This window comes from Arabidopsis thaliana, chromosome 4, assembly GCF_000001735.4.
Source record: "Arabidopsis thaliana chromosome 4, partial sequence".
Lineage (NCBI taxonomy): Eukaryota > Viridiplantae > Streptophyta > Magnoliopsida > Brassicales > Brassicaceae > Arabidopsis > Arabidopsis thaliana.
This window is the reverse complement of record NC_003075.7, coordinates 6,454,295-6,473,029: the sequence shown is the minus strand read 5'-3', so window position 1 is coordinate 6,473,029 and position 18,735 is coordinate 6,454,295. Positions and strand designations below refer to the sequence as shown.

The following is an 18,735-nucleotide window of genomic DNA, read 5'->3' as shown; positions in this document are numbered from 1 at the left end:
GACTTGATGTCTAAAAAACTTGAAATCGAACAAGAACAGAACTTTGAGATAAGAAGACTTGTGACTAAAAGTGAAACAGAACAACATAGAGCACACAAACAGATTGTTAACCTAGTTCACACCAACGGTGCTACGTCTGGGTCGGGAAATCTTTCCCAGAATCCACTATAACCTTTGAGTTTTACAAAGAGATCTCTTACTCTCTCAGCCCCTTACAGAACCAAAATGATTCACTCTCTCTCTCACTCACTGTTTCCCCAAGAACACTCACTACAAGTTTACTTTCTAATGAATGTCTCTACGTTTCTAACTCTGTCTCTAAGCACTACCTTCAGCTTAAATGGACTTAGAGGTTTTAATCTAGGTTCCCTTCTGGATCCTTCTTGGTTTGCCTCTACAAGCTCCTCTACAGCTGTCTCCAAGCTGCCTCCAAATTTGTCACCTTCCACCAATTTGGATTGGGCTTAACCCGCGTGCAACTTTACCAAACCAAGACAAGAATGCTTTAGCCGTGCGACTCATAACCCTGGTTGGCGCTAACGGCTCCTTCTTTGTCTTGTGGTCCTGCTGTTGACGTGTCCCCTTTGCTGAGTTGGCATTTCTTCTTCCTCAAGCTTCTTCATGTTGTGTTCTTTGTTGCTAAATCTTAACAGATCTCCACCTAGCAATAGAAGAACATGAAACACGAATTGACAGAAGCGAGAATACCTTTTTGAGAGAGAATAACTTGTTATAGTTTAGGATTCCTTTCCCGGTCCTGAGTAGATTACTCAGTCTTTACTCGTAGCGAGTGCAAAGCTGTCTTGAACTTGCTAACGGGTACAACCTTTGTGAAGATATCAGCTGAATTCACCAGTGTGCATATCTTCTTCACTTCTACCACTCCATCTGCAATGACCTCGCGGATCTTGTGGTATTTGATGTCAATGTGCTTTGTCCTGTCATGGTGCACATTGTTCTTTGACAGGGCTATGGCGCTTTGAGAATCACAGAAAATCTCCACCGTCTTCTGTTCATAGCCAAAGTCCTGTAACAAACCTTTAAGCCATATAGCCTCCTTTACTGCTTCAGTGAGAGACATATACCCGGCTTTAGTGGATGACATTACCACTACTTTTTGCAGACATGATCTCAAGTTTATGGTGCTCCCACCAAGTGTGAATACCATTCCGCTTATTGATCGCCTGTTCTCCAGGTTTGCAGCATAGTCGGAGTCACAATACCCTCTGAGGGTTAAGTCTGCTCCCTTCTTCTAGCACAACTTCATGTTCAGGGTTCCTTTAATGTACCTAAGTACTCACTTGACCCCTAACTAGTGCTCTTTAACTGGTTTGCTCATAAACCGACTGATGATGCCAACACAATAAGCCAAATCTGGTCTTGTATCGATCATAGAGTACATAATGCTTCCTACTGCGTTTGAATAAGGCACTGACTTCATGTACTCTTCATCACTGAGCAGTTGTTGTTCTGTTGCCGCATGCATCTTTAGGTGAGCACCGAGAGGTGTTACCACAAACTTGCATTGATCCACGTTGTATGTTTCCAGAACCTTGCTCAAGTAATCTTCTTGTGACAGAGTGAGAGTTCCCTTAACTCTGTCTCTTGAGATCTCCATGCCAAGTATCCTCTTAGCAGCTCCGAGATCCTTCATTTCAAACTTCTCACTGAGTTTCTGCTTTAACTCAGAAATGACCTGCATATCTCTAGCAGCCACCAACATGTCATCGACATAGATAAGTAGATAGACCTTTGAGCCATCCTCAAGTGATTTAATGTATGCACACTTATTACGAGGGCTTCTCTCAAAGCCGATTTCCAGCATGTAACTATCAAACTTTTGATTCCATCTTCTTGGTGATTGCTTTAGACCATACATGGTCTTGTTTAACAGACACACTTCTCCTTGCTTGAACTGACTTTCATAACCTTCTGGTGCTTCCATGAAAATCTTTTCTTCTAGATCTCCATGAAGAAAAGCAGTCTTGACGTCTAGCTGTTCAAGCTCATAATTCTCCTCTGCAACAATAGCCAGCAATATCCGTATTGAAACGTGCTTTACCACTGGAGAGAAGATATCTGTGTAGTCTATTCCTTCTCTTTGTGCATACCCTTTTGAAACTAACCTAGCCTTGAATCTAGGTTGTTCAATTCCAGGAGTTCCAGGCTTACGCTTGAAAATCCATTTGCAGCCTATCACTCTTTCTCCAACAGGCTTCTTTACTACAGTCCAGGTGTGATTCTTCAACAGAGAGTCCATCTCTTCATCCATGCCGACTTTCCATAGTTCTCAATCATCATCTCTTAGAGCTTCTTGATAATTCCAGGTTCTCTGGTGTCTCCATCTACTGTGGTGACCAAGGCTTCAACATTAAATGATTCTTCTTCATCATCAGTAAACTCACTGTAATAACCCTCCACATCAAAACGTTTTGGAGCTCTGATTTCTCTTCTAACTCTGTCTCTAACCAAATGGTAGCTGTTTGGTGTTTCAGGTACCGTTTCTTCATTGATCTCCGCGTCTTCAGTGTGGTGATGGTCCTGAGCAGGTGAGTGATCTCCCAGGGATCATGTTTCTTCCAAGAGATCTCCACCTAAGCTCAAATCACCAACATCTTCAAGATCAATATCAAGAGACCTGCTTGATGTGTCCACTTCCTCAGAGTCTTTGTTCTTCTGCATCACATCTCGGTAGACTGCATTCTCTTGAAATGTCACATTTCTACTAACACTGCACTTTCTTTCTTCTAACAACCAGACCTTGTACCCTTTCTCTCCACTGAGATAGCCTAAGAACACTCCTTTCTTGGCTCTAGGTACTAGCTTTCCTTCATCTGCATAAGTAAAAGCCACACAACCAAACCTTTTTAAGTAGTTATAAACAGGAGACTTACCTGACCATCTCTTGTCAGAAATCTCAAAGTTGACTGCAGATGAGGGAGTTTTGTTGATTAGAGTCACTACAGTGTTAGTTGCTTCTGCCCAAAACGTCTTAGGTAAGCCAGAATAACTTAACATTCTTCTGACTTTTTCCATGATTGTGTGATTCATCCTCTCTGCAACGCCGTTTTGTTGAGGTGTGTAAGCACATGTCTGATGCCTCACAATACCCTTCTCCTTGCAGAAATCATTAAACTGCTGATTACAAAACTCCAGACCGTTGTCTATCCTCAGAATTTTGATCTTTCTTCCTGTTTGGTTCTCTACCATAACACTCCATTCAGCAAAGGTCCCAAAAGCTTCATCCTTGTGTTTCAGAAAATAAACCCACGTTTTTCTTGAGTAAACATCTATGAACGAGATGAAATACTGACATTTTCCTAAGGATAGAGGGACCGATGGTGCTCCCCACAAATCAGAATGAACATAATTCAACTTGTCTTCAGTGTTATGTGTAGCCACAACGAAACTCAGCCTCCTAGCTTTACCATAAATACAGTCTTCGCACAACTCTAACTTAGAAACTTTCTTTCCATCTAAGTATCCTTTCTTGACCAGAATATCCATATTTTTCTGACTTATATGGCCTAATCTTCTGTGCCACAGAACTGTATCATCATTTCTCCTTTCAACAGTCATAGAATGACTAACCTCAGGCTTTCCTTGGAGTAAGTAAAGCTTTTCATGTCTGCTGCCTATCAATAAAGTCCTAGTTCCCTCTTTCACCACTAAGACTCCATTCTTTGACTCAAAACTATAACCATGTTCTTCTAGAGTTCCCATAGAAAGTAAATTACGATCCATGTCAGGAATGTACTTTACACGAAACTGTTGTTCCATCCTTGTTCAGGATTTTGACACTTCCAATGCCTCTGACCTTTGAGGTTGATTTGTTTCCCATCCTCACTGTCCCTCCAGCGTCTTCACTCAGCTCCTCGAACCATTCCTTCTTATGAGTCATATGATAGTTGCAACCCGTGTCCATGACCCATTCATTCCCCAGATTTACATCAGTTGAATGTAATGCTTCTGACACATAATAGCCTGAACCTTCGGATGTGTTTCCTTTGATCGTTGCAGCTTCGCCTTTACTACCGCTTGCTTGGTCTTTTCCCTTGTTCTGCTGCTTCCCTTTGTTGGGACATGAGGTCTTGAAGTGACCTTCTTCACCGCAGATCCAACATCCTTTCCAGCCTTTAGATCTAGATCTTGACCGTCCTTTGTTCCCTTTCTCTTTCTGCTCTGACATGCCTCTTGTCTCTGGTTTGTCTTTGACATACAGGCCCTCTGCTTGTCCTCTTATACTCTTCTTATTTGAGCCTAACTCTAGCTCCTTTGAGTAAATGGCTGCAACAACTTCGTCGACGGATAGTGTTGTTCTCCCTGAGCCATACTTTAGAGTATCCTTCAGTTGATCAAACTGCTTTGGTAAAGACATCAGTAGCAGAATAGCTTGGTCTTCATCTGAAACCAACACATTTGTGTTTTCCAGATCAGCTATGAGACGTAGAAACTCGTCTATGTTTCCTTCTACAGACAAGTTCTCCTGCATCTTGTAGCTATAAAGCTTCTGTTTCAGATAAATGCGGTTTGGAAGTGCCTTAGACATGTACAGTTTGTCTAGGGCTTCCAACATAGAAGGTGCAGTCTTCTCTTTCTTACTCTTCCGCAAAACTTGATCTGAGACACTTAAAACAATGGTGCTTCTCGCTTTCTGTCTCTTCTCTTCCATGAGTGCTTCCTTATCTCCTTTTTCAGATTCTTTTCCTTCTTCCTCAGATTCTAGAGGATCTGAGACCGACTGTGTTTCCCTGAGAGCCACCGTTAAACCCAACAGATCCATGTGAGCCATCAGCTTCTCCTTCCACAATGTGTAGTCTCCATGCCCATCAAACTTCTCCATCTCTACCCTTGCTGACGACATGGCTTCTTTGTTTGTAAGAACCTTACTGAACCGCCAATACAAAGAACCTTCGTTCTGATACCACTTTGTAGTGTTTAGACCAAATACAGACTAAGGGTTTCAAGACTTGATGTCTAAGAAACTTGAAATCGAACAAGAACAGAACTTTGAGATAAGAAGACTTGTGACTGAAAGTGAAACATAACAACACAGAGCACACAAACAGATTGTTAACCCAGTTCACACCAACGGTGCTACGTCTGGGCCGGGAAATCTTTCCCGGAATCCACTATAACCTTTGAGTTTTACAAAGAGATCTCTCACCCTCTCAGCCCCTTACAGAACCAATATGATTCACTCTCTCTCACTCATTGTTTCCCTAAGAACACTCACTACAAGTTTACTCTCTAATGAATGTCTCTACGTTTCTAACTCTGTCTCTAAGCACCACCTTCAGCTTAAATGGACTTAGAGGTTTTAACCTAGGTTCCCTTCTGGATCCTTCTTGGTTTGCCTCTACAAGCTCCTCTACAGCTGTCTCCAAGCTGCCTCCAAATTTGTCACCTTCCACCAATTTGGATTGGGCTTAACCCGCGTGCAACTTTACCAAACCAAGACAAGAATGCTTTAGTCGTGCGACTCATAACCCTGGTTGGCGCTAACGGCTCCTTCTTTGTCTTGTGGTCCTGCTGTTGACGTGTCCCCTTTGCTGAGTTGGCATTTCTTCTTCCTCAAGCTTCTTCATGTTGTGTTCTTTGTTGCTAAATCTTAACAAATAGCCACATATATTTTTATCTTGTTGAGTATATTAATTATGAAGATTGTTGGCAAAGAAAACTTAATATACTTTCTATGAGAGTAAAACAAAACACAAATTTTTGAAGCTCAAAGAGACTATTTGTTTAGACTATAAGTCATGAAATATGGAGTTTTGTTTATGGTTTCTTGTGGTGTCATGTTTCTAATTCTAAGCCATGTTGAAGGTAACTTGTTTCCTTATTTTGTGTTATCAACTGTTTTGTATATATATTTTCATAGTCTTAACATTTTATTTTTGTGGTTGATAACACAACAGAGGTTGAAGCCATGAAGAAGTTTGGGTGCAACACTACACACCCTTTTCCTGGAAAATGTGGAAATAATGGAAAGAGTTCTTGGGTAAGTGACATGAAAAAGCTTCCAAGCGCACCAAAAAATCGTGATATACGTTGCGAATGTTCTGACCGTCCAAGTTTAGCTAGGGGTATGCCTGGCGAGCGTGTATGTAGATGTGATTATGATTGTTAAGTCTTATAATATTTCCATAACTAATAGAACATGACGTGCTTTAAAATAAAATAAAAAAGTTTTTGCCAAAGTAGATTGCTTGTTATTCTAAAATACATATGATTGTGAGTTAATAGCTCTCCATTCTACAAAAAAATGTTCATTTTAATGTGACTTTTTTCTAATATACCCTTAATCCAAACCTATTTTTCTTTGAATTTTAGTCATTATTGTATAATTAATCACTTATTATATATATAAAGGACATATTTGTATTATTTAGTGGCTTTATTAATTTGTGAGAGGTGTCAAAATGATATTTTTTTTGTAAAAGTGGAGTACAAGCACTTTGTTTCTCTTATGAGATAACGTATGTGGCCAATGACAGTATCAAAACATGTAAACATCATTTATTATGAACGAATTACACATCTGATTAAGTCTCTTATAGAAGTCAAATCAACCTAATTGGATTCAGTATATATACATATGATGGAATATATAGCGAGAGTCAAAGAGATAGAAGAAAGCTTTGTAGATAGGAGAAGCTCAGACACATTGTGACATGATGAGTAAACAAGAGACTAACCTAACAAACAATTTAAACAAAAAAAGAAATCTTAAATTACGGAAATTAAGGAATATGTAGAAATTGAGATGATAATGTTATGTAAGCAAAGTACGCAGCTTTTTTGTTTTCAAATCTCGTGATGGCTTGTGTTTTATTTCCTTACCATTGTTAAGTTGTTTTAGTTAGAAGCAGGGTTTGGCCTTATGACGAGGAAAAGTATTTGTACACGCTCAGAAAAAATATCAACTAGTTTTTTAATACATTTGAAAAAAAACTAATGGTACAAAAAAGGTTATTACCGAATCATATCACATTTTGAATCCTTTATGGATTACCGATGAAAAATTCAATAATCCGTCGATTTTTTTTTTAGCGTCACGAGAACAATGGCTTATCTTTAGTAAACTACTAACTACCATTGAGTTTTTAATGGAATTAAGTGGGTTGTAAGCAGTCGTCCATTGATTTGTTCTCCATGCATAGGGTTAGAAAATCATATAAAAAATTTGGGAGACTAATTTATTCGATAAAATTTTAATTTTAGTATTCATATTAAAACTAATACTTTTAAACTTTTTATAAATTTTTATATATTATTAATATTCAAATTTTTATAAATCATGGAACTATAGGATCCAATTTTAGTAACATCATAAACTTATACAAAAAATTTGTACGTTGTTGTAAAAAAAGTGGTACAAAAAAAAAAAAAAAATGAGAGTTGCCAAGGTGGTACCTATGGTAAAGGGTTACCAATCAAACACTAGTGTTTGTTTTATCGTTTTCAATATATTAACACAGAAAAATAATTATAAAAGCTACATTAGGATTTATAAGGGATTTAAAATCCCTCAAGTATCGGCAGATTTATTTGATAACCTTCAATTATATTATTAATAAGAAAACCTTAACTAAGATTTAAGTGATTAAAAATTTTAAGTACTAGTCGGTCTATTTAAAACTTCTAAACTATTAACCGAAAACACACTCGTCTATAGTATCGTCAAAATTCTAAACATCTGTTATCAAATAATTATTATTATATTTTGATTTATAAAAAATGATGTGTATATTTTTTAGACATAAGAAAATGTCGTGTTTGTTTTATAATAGCATTAAAGCGTGATACAATAGATTGCAAAACTGAAACGATTAACCAATATAATTAAGATATCGCATCATAGTGCGTAAAAAATGAAAATAAGTCATTTATAGTATTACTAATACTGTATTAGTAACTAAATGAGTTTGAAATAAAATAAATGCACGATAATAGATGATGGGTTTTTTACACGTTTTTGGAATTTTAAATCGAGATTAGCAATTTTAATATTTTTATGTTTTACGTATGGTACAGGGTTACCAATCAAACTTCAAACACTAGTGTTTGTCTTATCGTTTTCTATATATTAACACAGAAAATTAATTATCAAAACTACCTTAGTATTTATAATGCAAATTCTTTTTTTTTGGTTTAGGGATTTAGATTATCCTATAATTGTTCTAATTTATTATACGAGTCCAAATCCTTAAAAGTTTAAAATGCAAATGGTTGACACTTAAAAAGTCTTTTTTAGGGGATTTTCTCCTTTTGTTTTTGTAATAATTTGCATTTTCAATTTTGGTATAATGAATTTGTATTTTCAATTTGAAAATTTAATAAAATAAGTTATCCTTTACTATTTTAATGAATACAAAAATTTATAAAATTAAAATTAAAAGAAAAAATGAAATGATTTTTAAAAGAGTTGTTTTTAAGATTAAAACCAAAAACAAAACCTAGAGACGACCTATATATAAGCTTTAGGGTTTTCTTCTCTCTGTACCCTTAAACTCCGTTACCCTAAACCTCAAGCCGTCGTCTCCAAAGTTCCCCCTCAGAGACGAAAAAATGAAGACCATTTTGTCCTCGGAGACTATGGACATCCCCGACGGCGTCGCCATTAAGGTAAACGCCAAGGTGATTGAGGTCGAAGGTCCACGAGGTAAACTCACTCGTGACTTCAAGCATCTGAATCTCGATTTCCAGTTGATTAAAGACCAAGTCACTGGAAAACGTCAGCTTAAGATTGATTCTTGGTTTGGTTCTCGTAAGACAAGTGCTTCGATTAGAACTGCTTTAAGCCATGTTGATAATCTCATTGCTGGTGTTACTCAAGGTTTTCTTTATAGAATGAGATTTGTGTATGCTCATTTTCCTATCAATGCTTCTATTGATGGTAACAATAAGAGTATTGAGATTCGTAACTTCCTTGGTGAGAAGAAGGTTCGTGTTTTGTCTCTTGTGTGTTTGATTTTTGTTTCAGTTTTGGTGTTCTGTTGTTGGATTTGTGAGTGATGTGTTTTGTGTGAATTAACAGGTGAGGAAGGTTGAGATGTTGGATGGTGTTAAGATTGTTCGATCTGAGAAGGTTAAGGATGAGATTATTCTTGAGGGAAATGATATTGAGCTTGTTTCACGGTCTTGTGCTTTGATCAATCAGGTACTTTCTTTGTTGGTTGTTCTGTTTTAAGGTTTATGAGTTATGAAATCTTGTATTGAGAATGAAAATTTGGTAACTTTATTAGATTGGTTACTTGGAAATGTTGTTGTCTTGGTGCTAAATTGTGATGAGGTTGTTTTGCATGATAAAGCTGCAGACTTTGTCTATGTTTCCTCTTGCTTGTTCTGTTTGAAAGATTAAGTGTTATGAAATCTTGCATTGAAACTTAAAAATGGTAAATTTTATCAGATGGGTTTCTAGGAAATGTTGTTGTCATGCTAATCTGTGATGGTTTTGATTGTATCGTCATGTTTTGCTTAATAAAGCTATAGGCTTTGTCTTTGTTTCTTATTACTTGTTCTGTTTTAAGCCTTAATGTTATGAATTCGTGCATTGAGAATGAAATAATGGTAAATGTACCAGATGGGTTTCTTTAAAATGTTATAGATACTACGGAAAAATGTGTGTAATGGTGTGAATCTTATTTGTGATTGGTTTGAGTGTGCTTTGCAAACTAAAGCTGCAAACTTTGACTTTGTAAATGCTCTCTTATTGATGATGGTTTTGATCTTTGAATAGAAATGTCATGTGAAGAAGAAGGATATCAGGAAGTTTCTTGATGGTATCTATGTGAGCGAGAAAGGCAAGATCGCAGTCGAGGAATGAAGTTCGCTATTGAAAGTTCTATATTAGATTTTATATGGTGAAGCAGTGATATTATCGTAGCTTTTTGTTTTACATCTTTCTTATGGATTTGTAGTTTTGTTTTTCCTTTTGAATCATTGATGAATGCAAATTCATTATCCGTTCATGTTTGGTCTTTTATTTACTCTCTTCTTACAGAAGTTTTGGAGACATCTTTTTAACTCTATTAAACTGTTATATGCTATATGATTGATAGAGTTAAACCATATTCTGTGCTTAAAACCATATTTTGACCTGTTCCAATTGATTCTACTTAAGCTTGTAAAAGCTTAGATCCTAAACATTTGAATGATAAGAAGAAACAAAAACTAAGAGAAGCCATTAATGAGATTACTTGAAGTAAACCCAAGAATGGTTTGATTTATGCAACAACAAAACTTGTAAGGCCTTAGAATTGATCCAATAAGAAACCGGTTACTAGAATATTGCCATTCAGCATCTTTACCTTGATTTTCTCCAACAAGATTTTCTCCACTCATCTAGTGATGGTTTTGCTTATACTTTATAAGGAGAAGAAGAAGAGACTCCACACATAAAAATCCTAATAAATGGGGACCAGGTTATGATGGTTTTGGATCCATAAGACTCCAAAAACTGCCTTTGCCTTCAAGGTAAACACTACACTCCATAAATTTGACACTTCCAATTCTATAATATATGTAATGCGTGGAGTTATTTGTTACATAGATAAATCGTTTGAACATTTTTTTTTAGGGCGTCAATATCACTAATCAACATTCCTTTTAGAATACAAAAATTTTCTCTAGAAAAATATAGCCTATTTATTACTCTATCATCTCAACATGGAAAAAAGTAAGCAAATCTTGAGATTGATTATTGAATGTCCATTCATAAATGTATATGCATATATAAGGTTTTCATTTAATTCAACATGGCAATGTTTGTTTGTATACATATGGTAAAACGAGTTTAAAGGAGTCTATAGAAGAAAGTGAGGTTGTTCTTGGTCAATACTCCTATTTTCTCTCTAAGTAACTGTTCTTAGCTCTTTTTTCTCTATAGAATTAGAGACAAATCTCTTTTTTTTTTTACCTTATTTTTGTTTATGTTTCTATCTTGTTCAATAAATCTTCTAACATTATGATTCACATTTGACATTCCTTAACAAAAAATCCACTATGACCATCTAAAGAGGATTTGATTTTGCCTCTTTTTTGTTTCTGTCTCAGTCTCTATCTTAGATAAAGATTCAGTCTTTGCACTCAAGAATGGCGAAAGAGAACAGTGGTCATCATCACCAAACAGAAGCAAGAAGAAAGAAACTAACTTTGATTCTTGGTGTAAGTGGACTCTGCATTTTGTTCTATGTTTTAGGTGCATGGCAAGCCAATACCGTCCCATCTTCTATCTCGAAGCTCGGATGCGAGACGCAATCAAACCCTTCTTCGTCCTCTTCCTCTTCCTCATCTTCAGAGTCAGCTGAACTAGATTTCAAAAGCCATAATCAGATTGAGTTAAAGGAAACAAACCAAACCATTAAGTACTTTGAACCATGTGAATTATCTCTCAGTGAGTACACTCCTTGTGAAGACCGACAAAGAGGAAGAAGATTCGATAGGAACATGATGAAATATAGAGAAAGACATTGTCCTGTAAAAGATGAGCTTCTTTATTGTTTGATTCCTCCTCCACCAAACTACAAGATTCCATTTAAATGGCCACAAAGTAGAGACTATGCTTGGTATGACAATATCCCTCACAAGGAACTTAGTGTTGAGAAAGCAGTTCAAAACTGGATTCAAGTTGAAGGTGACCGCTTTAGATTCCCTGGTGGTGGTACTATGTTTCCTCGTGGAGCTGATGCTTATATCGATGATATTGCTAGGCTTATTCCTCTTACTGATGGTGGAATCAGAACAGCTATTGACACTGGATGTGGTGTAAGTGTTTCATTGTAAGAGTATACGTATACACTTCTTTTTGATCATTGTTTGATTCAATATCTGTTTTTTATATTAGGTTGCAAGTTTTGGTGCTTACCTCTTGAAGAGAGACATTATGGCTGTGTCTTTTGCTCCAAGAGACACTCATGAAGCTCAGGTACAGTTTGCTTTAGAACGCGGAGTTCCTGCGATAATCGGGATTATGGGATCAAGAAGACTTCCTTATCCAGCTAGAGCTTTTGATCTTGCTCATTGTTCTCGTTGTTTGATCCCTTGGTTTAAAAATGGTAATGATTTGACTCTGTTTCTGTTCATAGCTGAGGAAGAAACATAACACTGAAATCTTTTGTAGATGGTTTGTACCTTATGGAGGTCGACCGGGTTTTAAGACCGGGCGGTTACTGGATCCTCTCGGGACCACCGATTAACTGGAAACAGTACTGGAGAGGGTGGGAGAGAACAGAGGAGGATTTGAAGAAAGAGCAAGATTCAATAGAAGATGTAGCAAAGAGTCTTTGCTGGAAGAAAGTAACTGAAAAAGGTGACTTATCAATTTGGCAAAAGCCTCTCAATCACATTGAGTGTAAAAAGCTCAAACAAAACAATAAGTCACCTCCGATATGCAGCTCAGATAACGCGGATTCCGCTTGGTAATACTAATTTACATCTCGAAAATGTAGTCTTAACTTTGTGAAAGAACAATGTCAAAACTTGGTTTTCTCTGTTTTAGGTACAAAGACTTGGAAACTTGTATAACACCATTACCAGAAACAAACAATCCAGATGATTCAGCAGGCGGTGCACTCGAGGATTGGCCAGACCGAGCATTCGCGGTACCTCCAAGAATCATCAGAGGAACTATACCAGAAATGAACGCGGAGAAATTTAGAGAAGACAACGAGGTTTGGAAAGAGAGAATAGCACATTACAAGAAGATAGTCCCTGAGCTTTCACATGGAAGATTCAGGAACATTATGGACATGAACGCTTTTCTCGGCGGATTCGCTGCTTCCATGCTGAAATATCCCTCATGGGTCATGAACGTTGTCCCGGTCGATGCAGAGAAACAAACGTTAGGTGTGATCTACGAACGTGGATTGATAGGGACGTATCAAGATTGGTGTGAAGGATTCTCAACGTATCCAAGAACTTATGATATGATTCATGCAGGAGGATTGTTCAGCTTATACGAACATAGGTAAAGTTTCATGGTCTTCCAACTCAAAACTATATCCGTGAAACGCGACTAATGGAATGTTCTTTGTGTATGTTTTAAGGTGTGATTTGACGTTGATATTGTTGGAGATGGATCGAATTTTGAGACCAGAAGGAACAGTTGTGTTGAGAGATAATGTGGAGACGTTGAATAAGGTAGAGAAGATAGTGAAGGGAATGAAGTGGAAGAGTCAAATTGTTGATCATGAGAAAGGTCCTTTTAATCCTGAGAAGATTCTTGTTGCTGTTAAAACTTATTGGACTGGTCAACCTTCTGACAAGAACAACAACAACAACAACAACAACAACAACTAGTGTTCCAACTCTCTAGGAACTCTTCACTCTTTTGTTGTTGTTGTGTTTTTTTTACTTTACGCAGATTCTGATTTTTTATTTTATTTTTTTTTCTTTTTCAATCATGTTTAATGACTATTAGGTTTAGACAACATTTTTAACGTAATTTATAAGTTAACAATTTTTTTTAATTTAAACCTATTTCTGAAAAATTGAAATTGAACCAACACTTAAATATATTACTGTTCTTCTTGCGTTCTCCAGAACAAACCGATTTCGATATCAGTGGACGTAAGAAGTAAGAACGACGTCTAGTTAAATTATTTGTGAAACAAGTCCACTCCAAAGTCTCCAATAACATAATTAATTAGTCCTCGTGTGTCCGTGTTAGTGTGGAACAAATATGTGGTCGGTACTCGATACATAAACGCAAGACTTGCACAATTGCCGAGTCAAGCTAGTATGATTGGCCCGTACCATTGTTATAAATCATTAAGCGCAGTATATGAATTTCTTTTGATACCCAAAAAAGAGTATATACATATCTCCTCCTTTGTAGTTTTTATAATTATATGATATATATGAAAAAACAAAGACCGAGCTGGTACCGGTCTCTAGACTATTTAGATCTTTCCGGAAATAGTGTGTCAATGGTTGGTACCGGTTCAGAAAAATTTGACACATCTACTTTTGTCGAGCTGCAACATCACCGAGTTCCCCATGTATATCAAGGACTTACAAGTATTATGGTGGTTAGACATTTCCAAGAATAGAATTAAAGGAAGAGTGCCCGAGTTGTAATGTAATCTGTCTTCTATGGTCCATGTAAATCTCTCTCACAACTCCATCGTTTCCTTGGAAGGTACGCCAAAAATAATCTTTAATTCGTTAATTTCAGAGTTAGATATGAGTTCAAACGCCTTTCAAGGATATTTTCCTATTATTCTACCTAACACCCACATAATAGCTGCATCAAATAATAACTTCACTAGCATCCCTCTTACATTCTACAAAGCAGTTTGACTGACTCTCCTTGATCTATCAAACAACAACTTCAATGGTTCAATTCCAAGATGCTTGTAATATGCTACAACGTTGAAAACATTGTAACAACAACCTCACCAGGATACTTTCCGACATGGAAAATGGCTTAGTACTACTTGATGTTGGCAACAACCAAATAAGTGGGAAGCTTCCAAGATCTCTAGTAAACTGCACAAGCCTAAAGTTTCTTAATGTAGAAGGAAATCACATCAACAACACTTTCCCTTTCTAGCTGAAGGCTTTGCAGCGTCTTAAAATCATTGTTTTGAGATCAAACAGATTCCATGGTCCCATCAACACCACAAACACAAGAGCAAGAACAAGTGTTGAACTAGAAAGCAGCTGCAATAGGCTATGGACCCTTGCTCGATGCTCTATAACTTGTTTCACTCACCTTTGAGATTTTTCTTTTGGTGTTGAATCAAATGTTAAAATAATCTTTAGCTTTTTGGGCTTTAATAAACTAAACAACAACACTATGAAAGTGAACGCACAAATATATTTGACTAAATTGTATAAAAAAATGTGTGGGTGTGATTGTGTGAACAAGCGTGTGATTGATCTCAAACGCAAACACTAACAAAAAAAAAAAAAAACATTTCTTGTTGTTGCGTTTTCCAGAACAAACCAGTTTCAATCAAATTCTGTTTTCTTCATCTCCACAAAGATAACTAAATCCGATCTCGTCTTCGCAATCATCAACCATCAATGGAAGTTGAAGAAGAAGTTAAACAAATCATAGATGAGGTCAAAGAGCTTCATGACTCCGCCGCTTCTTTCATCTCATCTTCTTCTCAACAAGAGCTCTCTCTCCGTCAAAAAGCCTCCGCCGTTGATTCCTCTATCCGTCGTCTCCACTCTACTATCGTCTCCAACAAAAATCTCGATCCTAAGCTCGTCGAAAAGGCATTGTCTTCTTAAATCTCTTATCTCTTCCTCTGATTTCGTTTCATCAATTATTGAAATTTCTCATCTATTTTTTAGCTTGAGGAAGATCTGCATCGTGCTAGATGCATGCTTGTTGACGGAGAAACATCTTCATTTCTCCCATCCAAACCACAAGGTTTCTTCTATGCTCACTTCAAAAGTCTAATCTTGGATTCAGTTTTGGTTTTTGATTGACCTATTTGAGTGAAAGCAGGACGCTTTGTGAGAATGTTTTGTGGACCTGTGAATGTTCGAGCTTTGCGTAAAGATGTTCAGCTTAAAGTTAAAGAAGAATACAATCGTTACAGAGTTAGTATTTTTTTTTGCTTGCATGTGTTCTTCAGTGTTGATTTTGTGTCCTGATGAGTCTTGTTTTTGGTCATGGAACAGGACAAGACTGCTCTTCTTTTTCTTTTTTTCCCTGCCACACTTTTAATCCTTAGGTCTTATTATTGGGGTGGATGTTTGCCTGCGTTTCCTGTCCAGCTCTATGAGGTATTTAAGAGTTTGGTTTTGGGTTGTTTGAACATTGTATGTGTTGGAGGTTCTTGAGATGAAAGTGTGAATCTTTATCTTTTTACTAGGCTTGGCTGTTGTTTCTCTATGCTGGGTTGGCTATGCGTGAGAATATATTAAGAGCTAACGGAAGCGATATTCGTCCATGGTACTTTTATGCGTTCCCTCCTCGTTCGGTTATGACTGTTATGATCACTTAAGTTTCTCATTGCTATTACTGTTGGTTGCTTTGAATTTGGGAGTGTTCTTGTGTTGTGGTAGTTTTGATTTAAGGACCTGTTAACTGAGGGCAGGTGTTGCTAGTGAAGGCCATATGACATAAAATTTAAGTCCGGAGTGATGTGTCATTCTGGTCCTATGCTCACCAAGCACATGTGAACTTTAATGAGAGTCATAGGGCATAATTTAGTGTGGAAACTATTGTGTTTCTAAGAGTGTTGTGTCACGCTACAACCTACAGTATGTGGATCTTAGGTTCTATATTCAACTTTGCCCAAAAATAAAAGGGTTCTTATGTGGATATCATCCATGGTACTTTTCCTCAGTCGATTATAACTGTTATGGTCTCTTAAGTTTCTCTTTGCTCTTGGTAAATTGGGAATGTTCTCAGTGCATCTGTTACACTATATATATAAAGTTATAGGGCATAATTTTCCGAGATAGATATAGATGCGCCATGATAATGTTGTTGTTCCTATATTTACCAAGCATGTGTTGCTTGGTGAAAGTCAGGGGACATAACTTAGTTTTGACAGTAATGTTGTTGGTACCTCTTCAGAGTACACTTAGTATATTGGTTAATCATTTGGTCAAGTAGAAATTAGATATCTGAATATTTCATGGGTAAATATAGGGAGCTTTAGCATCTGCGGAATCCTCTTTCTGTGGGGGTTTGAATTCGGAGAGAATCTCTTTATCTGGATTGACTTAGGTGTTTTGTTTGGCTTTTTTTGTTCGAAATATTCTCATAAGTTGGGGTGACTTTAACCTCTGAACCTGATGTGGGTCTTCAGGTGGCTATATCATCATTATTGTGCCATGGCTATGGCCCTTGTCAGCCTCACATGGGAAATCAAAGGTCAACCAAACTGTGTCCAGAAACAGGTAATGCTTAGACTTATATCTGTTTATGAAGACTAAAAAGTTCACAAAGTAAATATTATATATGACTTCAATTCTGCAGAGAGGAGTCCATCTTTTCCTACAATGGGCTATGATGCAAGGTGTCGCCATGCTTTTACAAAACAGATATCAACGCCAAAGATTATACACTCGCATTGCACTAGGAAAGGTGCCTTCTTATGTCATGTGCACTTTTTCTCTTCAGTTCAAAATTCTATTTGTTTTTGTAAAGTTTGCGTTGTGGTTTATGTTTTAGGCTAAGAGAATGGATGTTGTTTGGGGAGAAACGGCTGGAGTTGATGGACAACTATGGCTGTTATGTCCTATACTGTTCATTTTACAGGTGAGCTTTTTTCTGTACATAGATGAATCAAGTTTATGCTAAAACATTTTAACGCGTTTCATTTGCTCTACCGTGGCACCATGCTAGAGTGGTTTACTGATATTTTAATCACTTCGTTCTTTTTAACTACTGTGTTTCCATGGCTTTGGAGAGGCAAAGAAACTCATTCAAAACTATAGATTATGTATTGTCGCAAGTATAAATTCGGAAGTCAATATTTCCCATTCAAAATTCTCTAGATGGCCTGTACAGTAGAACCTCTTTGCTCTTTCCACAACAATCAAAAAGAAACTTTGCACGTGTTCATGCTGGTAATGTTGAGGTTTTCTGTTTGTAACTTTGCTAAAACTCAGGTGTTTGAAGCATACGTTGGACTGCTGTTGCTAAGAAAAACAGTAACTGGAGTTGTTAATGAATGGCAGGTATATTTTTCTCACTCTCGTGGCATTGTTTTCAACGGGTCTATTCCCGGTATAGGCCGACAAATCCTGATTCAATAGAGAATAAAGACTAAAAAAATAGGAAGTAGAGTAAGAGGAATGTTGTCGCTTTCAGGTGATGGTTTGTGGGATTCTTCTGGTAGTGATGGCAGTTGGGAACTTCATAAATACAGTAGAGACACTGATGGCAAAGTCAAGAGTTAAGGCAAAGATGAAGAGAAGTAAAAGCAGAGCAGAGCTTAATTAGACTTCACAGGTCTCTCATCTGTTCAAAATCTTGCTTTTTTTGCAGTTCATAAATTTTTGTCCTTTTTGTTTTTAGGCCACGGATAAAATAAAACTGTGACCATCCTTTTTCTGTGTAAATGGAAGTGGCAGTTGATATTTGATAATTGATGTTGTATTTGTACACTTGACTGGGTTTTGTAGGAATTTTTTAAGTGTCAGATCTTGAAGATGATAGTGTTAAAATAAGTATCCTTAAACAAGAAGAGCTAGGCCCAATCCCAGGCCCACTTGGGTATCAAACACTTCCAAAACCCAGTCAAGTGTTGTGTCACTGTGTCAGTGTGTCACAACGAAGCTCTGATACCTTTCTTCTTCTTCTTCTTCTTTCTCCCTTTCTCGATTCAGAATTGTAGAGTTTTTAGAAATGCTTCCGCAGTTCTTCGGGCGCTTTTGATTTATCTTCTGATTCCGGTTCAGAGGCGGAAAAATTGAGACTTTACTGGATTTCACTGGAAATAACAGTCCAGAGCTTTGTAGGGTTCCTCTGTGCGGTTGTGTTTGGTTCGCTTGAGACAATTCGTCTTTATTGCGTGTTTTCTTGTGTTTCCTTTTTCAGGATCGGTGACATTTTCTTGATTGTTTTAAAGATATGGATAGAATCAGTGGGTTACCTGACGAAGTACTGGTTAAGATACTGTCGTTTGCTCCGACTAAAGTTGCTGTCTCAACTAGCATTTTGTCGAAACGATGGGAGTTTCTTTGGATGTGGTTGACTAAACTTGAGTTTGGTGGTAAACTTTATTCAGAGTCTGAATTCAAGTGTTTTCTGGATAG

At 37.0% G+C, this 18,735-nt stretch overlaps 4 protein-coding genes and 1 pseudogene across 14 annotated transcripts; 4 read left to right on the top strand and 1 right to left on the bottom strand.

The window, feature by feature from the left end:
* Positions 1-766: 766 nt before the first annotated feature.
* Positions 767-4,864, bottom strand: AT4G10460 (annotated as a pseudogene; the record flags this gene model as incomplete). The annotated part of the gene is made up of 1 exon: positions 767-4,864.
* Positions 4,865-5,759: 895 nt separating this feature from the next.
* SCRL1 (SCR-like 1) lies at positions 5,760-6,130 on the top strand (the record flags this gene model as incomplete). The annotated part of the gene is made up of 2 exons (NM_001036534.1): positions 5,760-5,826; positions 5,919-6,130. The coding sequence occupies 2 exons, from the start codon at positions 5,760-5,762 to the stop codon at positions 6,128-6,130; spliced, it is 279 nt and encodes a 92-aa protein (NP_001031611.1).
* A 2,341-nt stretch (positions 6,131-8,471) lies between these two features.
* AT4G10450 (Ribosomal protein L6 family) lies at positions 8,472-10,112 on the top strand. 2 transcript variants are annotated; one of them, NM_117113.4, is made up of 3 exons: positions 8,472-8,946; positions 9,041-9,163; positions 9,743-10,112. In NM_117113.4, the coding sequence occupies exons 1-3, from the start codon at positions 8,572-8,574 to the stop codon at positions 9,827-9,829; spliced, it is 585 nt and encodes a 194-aa protein (NP_192783.1). In that variant the 5' UTR covers positions 8,472-8,571; the 3' UTR covers positions 9,830-10,112. The 2 variants fall into 2 exon arrangements, with proteins under 2 accessions (NP_192783.1, NP_001328651.1); NM_001340670.1 differs by having other exon boundaries at positions 8,486-8,946; positions 9,041-10,077.
* Positions 10,113-10,937: 825 nt separating this feature from the next.
* On the top strand, positions 10,938-13,491 carry AT4G10440 (S-adenosyl-L-methionine-dependent methyltransferases superfamily protein). Its single transcript, NM_117112.2, has 5 exons — positions 10,938-11,769; positions 11,849-12,059; positions 12,125-12,422; positions 12,503-12,970; positions 13,050-13,491. The coding sequence occupies exons 1-5, from the start codon at positions 11,098-11,100 to the stop codon at positions 13,300-13,302; spliced, it is 1,902 nt and encodes a 633-aa protein (NP_192782.1). The 5' UTR covers positions 10,938-11,097; the 3' UTR covers positions 13,303-13,491.
* A 1,392-nt stretch (positions 13,492-14,883) lies between these two features.
* On the top strand, positions 14,884-18,327 carry AT4G10430 (TMPIT-like protein). Of its 9 annotated transcripts, NM_202800.1 has the most exons (11): positions 14,957-15,231; positions 15,310-15,388; positions 15,467-15,561; positions 15,643-15,747; positions 15,837-15,916; positions 16,782-16,872; positions 16,952-17,059; positions 17,147-17,233; positions 17,587-17,655; positions 17,789-17,929; positions 18,103-18,327. In NM_202800.1, the coding sequence occupies exons 1-10, from the start codon at positions 15,034-15,036 to the stop codon at positions 17,918-17,920; spliced, it is 1,044 nt and encodes a 347-aa protein (NP_974529.1). In that variant the 5' UTR covers positions 14,957-15,033; the 3' UTR covers positions 17,921-17,929; positions 18,103-18,327. The 9 variants fall into 9 exon arrangements, with proteins under 9 accessions (NP_567356.1, NP_001328461.1, NP_001328459.1 ...); NM_117111.5 differs by having other exon boundaries at positions 14,884-15,231; positions 17,789-18,217; NM_001340666.1 differs by lacking the exon at positions 17,587-17,655 and adding an exon at positions 17,656-17,704 and having other exon boundaries at positions 14,884-15,231; positions 17,147-17,544; positions 17,789-18,217.
* Positions 18,328-18,735: the final 408 nt, after the last annotated feature.

Bases quoted from the DNA above. Each gene is read 5' to 3' on its own strand.
- AT4G10440 (NM_117112.2), top strand. From the start codon at position 11,098: ATGGCGAAAGAGAACAGTGGTCATCATCACCAAACAGAAGCAAGAAGA. The intron at 11,770-11,848 runs GTAAGTGTTTCA...TTTTTATATTAG, and splicing joins CTATTGACACTGGATGTGGT to GTTGCAAGTTTTGGTGCTTA. The intron at 12,423-12,502 runs GTAATACTAATT...TCTCTGTTTTAG, and splicing joins GATAACGCGGATTCCGCTTG to GTACAAAGACTTGGAAACTT.
- AT4G10450 (NM_117113.4), top strand. From the start codon at position 8,572: ATGAAGACCATTTTGTCCTCGGAGACTATGGACATCCCCGACGGCGTC. The intron at 8,947-9,040 runs GTTCGTGTTTTG...GTGAATTAACAG, and splicing joins ACTTCCTTGGTGAGAAGAAG to GTGAGGAAGGTTGAGATGTT. The intron at 9,164-9,742 runs GTACTTTCTTTG...ATCTTTGAATAG, and splicing joins CTTGTGCTTTGATCAATCAG to AAATGTCATGTGAAGAAGAA.
- AT4G10430 (NM_202800.1), top strand. From the start codon at position 15,034: ATGGAAGTTGAAGAAGAAGTTAAACAAATCATAGATGAGGTCAAAGAG. The intron at 15,562-15,642 runs GTTAGTATTTTT...GTCATGGAACAG, and splicing joins AAGAATACAATCGTTACAGA to GACAAGACTGCTCTTCTTTT. The intron at 15,748-15,836 runs GTATTTAAGAGT...TCTTTTTACTAG, and splicing joins TTCCTGTCCAGCTCTATGAG to GCTTGGCTGTTGTTTCTCTA.